Source organism: Pundamilia nyererei, unplaced genomic scaffold (assembly GCF_000239375.1).
Source record: "Pundamilia nyererei isolate P.nyererei 1_Seehausen unplaced genomic scaffold, PunNye1.0 scaffold00016, whole genome shotgun sequence".
NCBI lineage: Eukaryota > Metazoa > Chordata > Actinopteri > Cichliformes > Cichlidae > Pundamilia > Pundamilia nyererei.
This window is the reverse complement of record NW_005187417.1, coordinates 3,473,271-3,481,416: the sequence shown is the minus strand read 5'-3', so window position 1 is coordinate 3,481,416 and position 8,146 is coordinate 3,473,271. Positions and strand designations below refer to the sequence as shown.

Sequence of the window (8,146 nt, the reverse complement as noted above, 5' to 3'; positions counted from 1 at the left end):
TACTAGCATAAAACCAATCAAGAGTCCTTCCTTGTGATTATGGTCTTACTGAGCTGTCACAGCTTGTTAGAAAGTCTGTGATTTTCAGCTGTCATGACAAGCTCACTCAGTTTAGCAATCTACTTTTCATTTTCAGGTAAGTACATGAAATGTCAAAAAGCAAACAGGCATCAACGACCTTTGACAGAGACAACGATGAATCTGCTTGTGGTACTTCAGCTCAAGCAAAGGCGTTAAGGCACAGAATGACAGACTGACATCTATGCAATGAAACTTGATTGCATATTAACAGAATGCACAGTAATTACATCTGGGAGAAATCAGGTACATTTAAACTGCACAGTACAATCTGGCTCCAGGTGTGATGAGTGCCTTTCAGGATGAATCACCAATGGAAATTTTAACTTGAAAAAGTCACGAATGTTTCCAACACTCAAGCACTTATTGTCAGCTAAAAATGTGAGCAATATTTCTTTCTGCACCAATTAATCAGATTTATTAGTTTCATATCTTTAATGATAAAAAAACCACTTGGACCTCCATCTAGGTGCTACTGAAAATGATATGCAGGCTGTCCTGACTTACACTGGCCAGCCCTCTCCAGTGGAGACGGTGAAGAGTGTTAGAAAAGCCCACAGCACGTTATCATAGTGAAACTCATACTTCTTCCATACTCTGGGCTTCGCCGTTACTTCATCCCTGTCGTAGTCCAAAAACTGACCCCTGAAAGCAAGAAGACAGACAGAATTAGTTGAAAAGATGTGACAAAAAAAGGAGAAAAAAGTGGAGGAGGAAGATGTAGTTAGAATAGACAACAGTAATAAAAACAGTAATATAAACGTACCTGCAGTCTTTCTCCAGGGTCTTGGACTCGTCACTGCAGTAGAAAAATTTCCCCTTAAAGAGCTGAACAGCAATCACAGCAAAGATGAACATGAAGAGGATGTAGACGATGAGGATGTTGAGGACGTTCTTCAGAGAGTTTACAACGCAGTCGAATACAGCCTGAGAAACACACACACAAGCACACACACAGAACTGTAAAGTTCTTGACTAATCAGGCCTGTCACATCTAAACCCCTCACAGTACCTTATTATCCTAACAGAGTGCTTTGCTCTCAGGCTCAAGGCCTACTTGTGACTCCTAGAGTATTTGAAAGTAGAATGGGAGGCAGAGCCTTCAGCTTTCAGGCCCCTTATTATGGAACCAGCTCCCAGTTTGCATTCGGACAACCTCGAGACAACTTTCAAGCTTTCCTTTCTGACAAGGCATATTATTAGGGCTCTTTTCACTCTCTGTGTGTTTTACGTTGTATGGCTGCCTCTGTGAGAGGTTTCTTCCTGTTAAAGGGGAGTTTTTCCTTCCCACTGTTGTCAGGTGCTTGCTCATAGGGAGTCATGTGATTGTTGCGATTTCATTCTAACATTGTAGGGTCTTTACAGCATAATGCATGCAGTTTTTTAAAAAAATTTATACTATATAAAGAGAATAGAATAGAAATTAAACTAATTGGATTGAATTAATGGTAAGGTATTTATGTGTATCTTCCCGACTGTAACCTCCAGTCATCACAAAAGTGGCAAGCAACATGCAGTACCTCTCATGGCCACTTGAGGCTGCCTCCGAAAGACAGTCAGTGCACAGAGACTCTGTTAAAATGCCCGACTTTAAAGGAACAATACATGTTTACAGGCTGATTCTAAAAAACTGTTTTTATTTCTATATTTTATTTACTCCTTCATGAAACAATTTAAATTTTATAAATATTTAAAGTTGTGCTATTTTTGGCTTAACCACAAGGGGTCGCCAGGTCTCCTTCCTGATGCAACCTTGCATCAGGAAGGAGACCTGGTATAAAAACCCTGTGTGGTGAACCCTTGTGAATAAGGAAGCAGCTGAAACATTATTTTACAGTTCAAAATGATGCATTATTAGAGATGTAGCAGCTTTGACGGGCAGGTTGGTGCAGAAACGGGGACGATACAGTTGCTAGCTGTCTGCTAGACATCACCTAAACAAATTCACACTACTGGGATGACATTTCAATTCTGTTTGTAATGCTGACATATTCACTTTAAACAAAGATTATATTCATAAACCAACGATTTCTATTAGATGGCTTTGTTTCTGAATGAAAAGCTGTTGTAGTCTCACTAGTAATCTGGATCAAATGTAATCTAGACCAGCGGTCCCCAACCTTTTTTGCGCCACGGACCGGTTTATGCCCGACAATATTTTCATGGACCGGCCTTTAAGGTGTCGCGGATAAATTCAACGAAAAAAAACTAGTACCCGTACCGAAAAAAAGAAAATTTATTCATAACACACGTGAAAAGACCAAGGAAAACTGAGTAAATGATAAAAACGATAACAAAATAACGCTGAAAACCGATAAAACCCTTGAAAACTATACATTTCACACCTGAGCCTCAACTCTCGCAGTCCGGTACCAAACGACTCACGGACCGGTACTGGTCTGAGGCCCGGGGGTTGGGGACCGCTGATCTAGAAGGGCCACTTTGCGGACACAGTCAGCCTTGTTCTAAACCCAGATTTCTTTCCCATCTCCCACCTGCAAACAGCAGTCTGTGCCTGTCACTATCTCTGTCAGCTTGTGCTGGGATCTCTTTGAGAGATGAAGTGCTTTGTCGATCCATTCTGACATGTATGCAATGTAACCAGTGAATATCTGCTACTTGAGTGACTCCCATCGAGGCTGCTCTTAAACCAGAGTGAAGACAGAGGTACTTTAACCAGACTGTCCTGTCAAACCACTCTCCCTAAGTATCCAAGAAGAGCTTTGGATGGGCGTCTGTCTGCCACCTTCGATCTGTCTCAATCATCTCACTTTTATTAGCCCAATCAGATCTCTCCTCTTTTGACACATACTTTTGTCCACACAGCAGAGGAAAGCTGTCATTTCTGTGTCTGAGACAACAATTGAGGAAAACAGGATTCTATACAGCATTGTGCTCCCAGTGTAATTCTTTATAATATATATCTTTATAATAGCTGCATCATGGTAATATATTATATAAATTCTAACTATTGATTTTAAAGATCTTCAAAACTCTCTGCAGTAATCAATTCTCCATAAGCTCAGTATAATTAGCACAACACCTCCAATAATGAGGACATGTAATCCTAGGAGTTTTTGTAAATCCACATAAAAAAACACCACCTTTTTTTCTTTAAATTAAGTGATTTTCTTTTTTCTTTTTTTAGAAACACACAATTTAAACATATTTTAATGAAGATGGAAGACAAATAGAGAAGAACAGACTTCACTTCTGCGGTAACCCAGTTTCTGCAAACTCAATTTGAAATAATTGCCAATTCATCACAAACAAAAGAGGAATAGCTGCCAGCTCAAGGCTGACAGGTAAGTGAGCACCAAATAAGTCAAACTATTAACACTGCAAATGCAGCAATCACGTCCAAATGATTAAATATATCGCATAAGTCATAAAACATTGGCTAAACAATGAGAAATCATCAGTGTAATGTGTTACAGTGCATTAAGTATGTGTTTCATTGTTAATTGCCACAAAACTCCTTCGAGAACCAAGTACTCGCCTACTGTAGGCGTGTAAGACACAGAATATAAAATTCAGTATCTAAGCAAAAAATCAAGCAAAAATCAAACTTTTCATGTCTGATATGGTAGAGTAGGTTTCTGGAGACTTTGACTGCCTCTCGATTGTGTGCACGAATGTGTCAGGGGTGTATAAGTAGGAGGCATGAAGTGCTGAATAGAGCAAGCTGATCAACAGACAAACCAGGATTCAAATGTGTTAGTTGTGTTGTTCCACTGATTCTTGTAGACTTTCGATGTTCAGAATGGTTTAAACTGTGCGGTGGCAGGTCTATCTACAGTGTTGGGGAGTAACGGAATACATGTACCGCCGTTACGTATTTAAAATACAAAATATGAGTAACTGTATTCCGTTACAGTTACCGTTTAAAAAGGTGGTATTTAGAATACAGTTGCTTTGTTGAAATAAATGGATTACACGGTGGTATTTTCCTGTTTCATATTGTGGCGGATCGGGACTGTTTGGGTGCTCTGTGGGTTTTTGGTTTTTCTTACAGACTTACAGAACGATCTGTGACAGATTTGATTACCGTACCTTCAGTTTGGGCAGCCGTTTAATGGTCTTGAGTGGCCGCAGGACCCGGAGGACCCTCAGGGACTTGATAGTGTTGATGTCCTTGCCTTTTGTCCCTCTGTGCAGATTGAGAGTACAGTTAGTCTGGGTGATGTAGTGCAATGACACTCTAAACCCTTTCAACTCAGGCTGCATTAACAAGAACTGACTGCACTTCACCAGGTTTATATTGTAGGATGCATATATTCTGTTAGTAGAACACATGCATGTGAGTGAGGTATGTTATTCTACAGAAACATGCTTCACCAGTCTTCTCTTCTTATCGAGATACTTTTGTAATTACTCCCTTTCTTTTCCTTTTTTCTGATCTTCCCTTTGGCTGCTTTGTTTTCTTTTTATTGTTTTTTTTTTCTTTCATTCCTACAACTTCACGCATCTTTTAAGATGTGTGAATCTCATTATGTTCTCAAAGGAGCTTGCAAAGAAAAGCGTCTGGACTTTGACGCTTTTCTCAATCATCCAGGTCATCTTTGACTACGGTGACCTGGATGACTGAGAACCTTCACAGACTCATTATGTTCTCTTTTCTGTTCCCACATCTTCCTTCCTAGTTTTCCTTCCTTTTTCCTTAGCTCCTTTCCTTCCTATCTATTTCTCTGCCTTTCTTCCTTATTTCAGAATCAGAATATTTTATTAATCCCGAAGGAAATTAGGGGTTACAGCAGGCAGCACGCTAATGGCGCATGCGCACTTACAAAGGAACCTTCTGACCAAACTTTACATAAACATCACATTGGGAAGACATGTTTCCTTTCTACCTTCCCCCTTCCTTCTTTCCTTCTTATCCTCCTGTCTTTTCATCATTCCTTCCTCTCCTTGTTTCTATATCTACTTCCTTTCTTCCTTTTATTTCATCCTTTTTGTCTTTTCATTGATGCTTCTTTCCCTTCCTACCTTTCTTCCCTTTCTCACTTATTCTTCTTCCTTGTTGTCTTCCCCTCCTCTCCCTTCTCTTAATGCCCTTCTTTCCTCCCAGTATAACTCCTTACTATGCCTCTTTTCTTCAAATCTTCTTTTCTACCTTCCTTGTCCTAACACCCCTCCTTCCTTGTTTCCCTGAAACCTGCTGCCCTTTCTTTCTTCCAAACCTCGTATCCTTCCTTTCATCGCTTTTTCTTTTCCTTCCTTCCTCCCCTTCTTCTCTCCCCCTTGTTGTAGTCCATCCCCAGCTTTCTTAATTCTTTCTTTTCCTTATTCTATCTTTCCATCTTTATTTTTTCCTTCCTTCTAACCTTATTTCCTTCTATTATCTTTTCCCATTGTCCTGATCTTGTTTCTAAAACCACTTCCTTTCTTTCCTGCCTTCCTTTCTTAATCCTTTTCCTTTTTCCTTCCTTATTGCCCTCCCTCCGCTTCTTCATTCCATCATTCAGTCATCCCTTCCCTCCACACCTTCCTGACATTCAATATTTTCTTTCTTTGAAGATTCTGACCTTCTTTTTTGTTTGTTTCTTACATGCTTCAGTGTATTTTCTGTTTATTTTTCTGTTTCTTGTTATAATGTATTTTCTTCCAAACCCCTTTTTAAGCCTCTTTTCATTTTCTTTCCCTTTGTTCTTGTTTTCTTTTCCTTTAATCTTTCCTTTGGTCTGTTTTTTCCATCTTCAAAATCCACAACAAAAGCTATTCACACAACAGTGAAATTACACCCTTTTCATTCCATACTTCAAGTTTTCATTGAAGGACTATGTCTGGTAGTGAATTGTTCCAGGTATTGCTTCCTTCGATGCTTCTTCCACAATACAAATTAGCATTGTTTCTGTTTAATAACACACAAAATCATACATTTTTACAGTAAATGCACAAAGAATCTGCCGCAGGTGCAGGAGGCAGTTTCTTTGCAGGAACCACTGCTGTCACTGCAGACGTTGCACGTTTTGCTCACTATTTATGGGAAGTGAGTGTGGGGGTTTAAAAACTAGCCATCATGATAATGACATACAGTCGAGCCATCATTCACAGAGTGACACTGGCCAAGGATAGTTTGAGTGTGAAGGATTTTTAATTAATTAGTGACACGCATTGTGGGTGTCAACTGTATATCCATCATGCATATCTCCTGTTCTACCACATCCCAAAGAAGCTCTACTGGATTGTAATCTGGTGGCTGTAGAGCAGCGGTCCCCAACCTTTTTTGCGGCACGGACCGGTTTATGCCCGACAATATTTTCACGGAGGTGTCGCGGATAAATACAACAAAATAAAACTAGTATTGGTACCGAAAAAAAGAATATTTATTCATAACACACGTGAAAAGACCCAGGAAAACCGAGTTAATGATAAAAACGATAACAAAATAACGCTGAAAACCGATAAAAACCCTGAAAACCATACATTTCACACCTGAGCCTCAACTCTCGCGGCCCGGTACCAAACGACTCACGGACCGGTACCGGTCTGAGGCCCGGGGGTTGGGGACCGCTGCTGTAGAGGACCACTTGAGTACAGTACAGTGTAATGTTCAAGAAACCAGTTGGAGATGATGTGAGTTTTGTGACATGGAGTGTTATCCTGTTGACCACTGTGTGTGCTCAAGAAGGCATGGACAATGTCAGCAAAATTACTCGGGTAGGCTGTGGTGTTTAATTGGTAAAGTGTAAAAAAAAAAAGGTACCAAGAAGATATCCCCCCACACCGTTACACCACCAGCAGCCTAACGTTTGGATATATAGTCTCAGTTTCCTGAGACTATATTTACCGCGGTGCGTTCTTCTGCTCATGGAGCCCATGTACTTTAAGCATCAACTAGTTCTGCATTGCTTGGTTGTAACAACTGGATATTTGTGTTACTCTTTCTTTTCTATAACCTGGTAGCAGTGTGGCCATTCTCCCCTGATCTTTGACACCAATAAGGCATTTTTGCTCAGAAAACTACTGTTCACTGGAGATTTAATCTTTTCCAGAATATTCTCTGTAAACCCTGCCTGCATGGTAAAATCCCAGTAGATAAGCATTCATTATATCTGTTGATCAGTCACTTAAATCACATTTTCCCCCATTCTGATGCTTGGTTTGAAGTTTAGCAGGTTGTATCAATCATGTCTACACCCCTCAATGCACTGAGTCATTGCAATGTGATTGGCTGAATAGTTACTTATTTAGAAGTTGAACAGGTGTACCTAACAAAGTGGCAGGTGAGTGCATTTTATATGAAGAGTTCTGTAAAGAACTCAAACTTTTGGTTTATTCCTGTCTGGAAAGTTTATTAGTTCGAGATACCCAACAGCATATCACAAGCTTTAAATATTAGCATACTAGCCTAAGATGTCCTCGACCTGTAATAGTAAAAGGCATATTTCCAAAAAATACACATTAAATTTAGAGCACAATCCTTCCCTCTTGTGTCTTCTTTTTGGGTCATTACCTGGAGGCTAGCCTCTTGGCACATTAGAATTAGTCTTGCAGCAAGAATAAAAATAAGATACAGGCAAACAAAAAGAAAATGTAGAAACAAAGCTACAAAGTTTTAACATACAGTAATGCCTTCTTCAATACCTTTTCCTGGCTCATAGTGTGCTTACCTATTTTTACCACCCTAACTGTGTCTAAACCTCTCAGCAACCCTAAAACCCAACCTTAAAAGACCTTTGGAGAAGTGAGGACAGGACAAAAAGTTCCTCTACAGATTGTTCTTGCTCTAATGCTCCCAAAGTGAAAATGGTCCTCATTAAGGTAGCTGGACAAGCACAGACACACTCGCACAGACCCAGGTCAGTATGTCAGCGCTTTACAGGGTCTCATTAAAAAGAAAGGATTGTTATTAGGTACTAGGGGACTCAGAGAAACCCACCAGAATAATGAACATGGCTATTTTTTTAATATGTGGTGACTGGCGAGGGAAGGACAGAACTCAAACCGGAGAGAAGCATGGTTCCAAAAAATTCTGGCCCTGGGGGCCTTTCAAATTCTCAATAAAAAAATCTAACAAAACGGCATGCGGCTCTCATGCTTGTATAACTTGGATACTCTGGCATGC

General features: G+C 40.0%; 1 protein-coding gene across 1 annotated transcript in view; it reads right to left on the bottom strand.

Moving 5' to 3' along the window:
• The window catches only part of cacna1bb (calcium channel, voltage-dependent, N type, alpha 1B subunit, b), a 233,897-nt gene that overhangs the window by 42,624 nt on the left and 183,127 nt on the right, over positions 1-8,146 (bottom strand). Inside the window, exons 29-31 of the mRNA XM_013908920.1 lie at positions 4,132-4,228; positions 845-1,005; positions 586-723 (exon numbers count right to left, since the gene is read on the bottom strand). Coding sequence (XP_013764374.1) covers positions 586-723; positions 845-1,005; positions 4,132-4,228 — 396 coding nt within the window. The remainder of the gene's footprint in view (positions 1-585; positions 724-844; positions 1,006-4,131; positions 4,229-8,146) is intronic.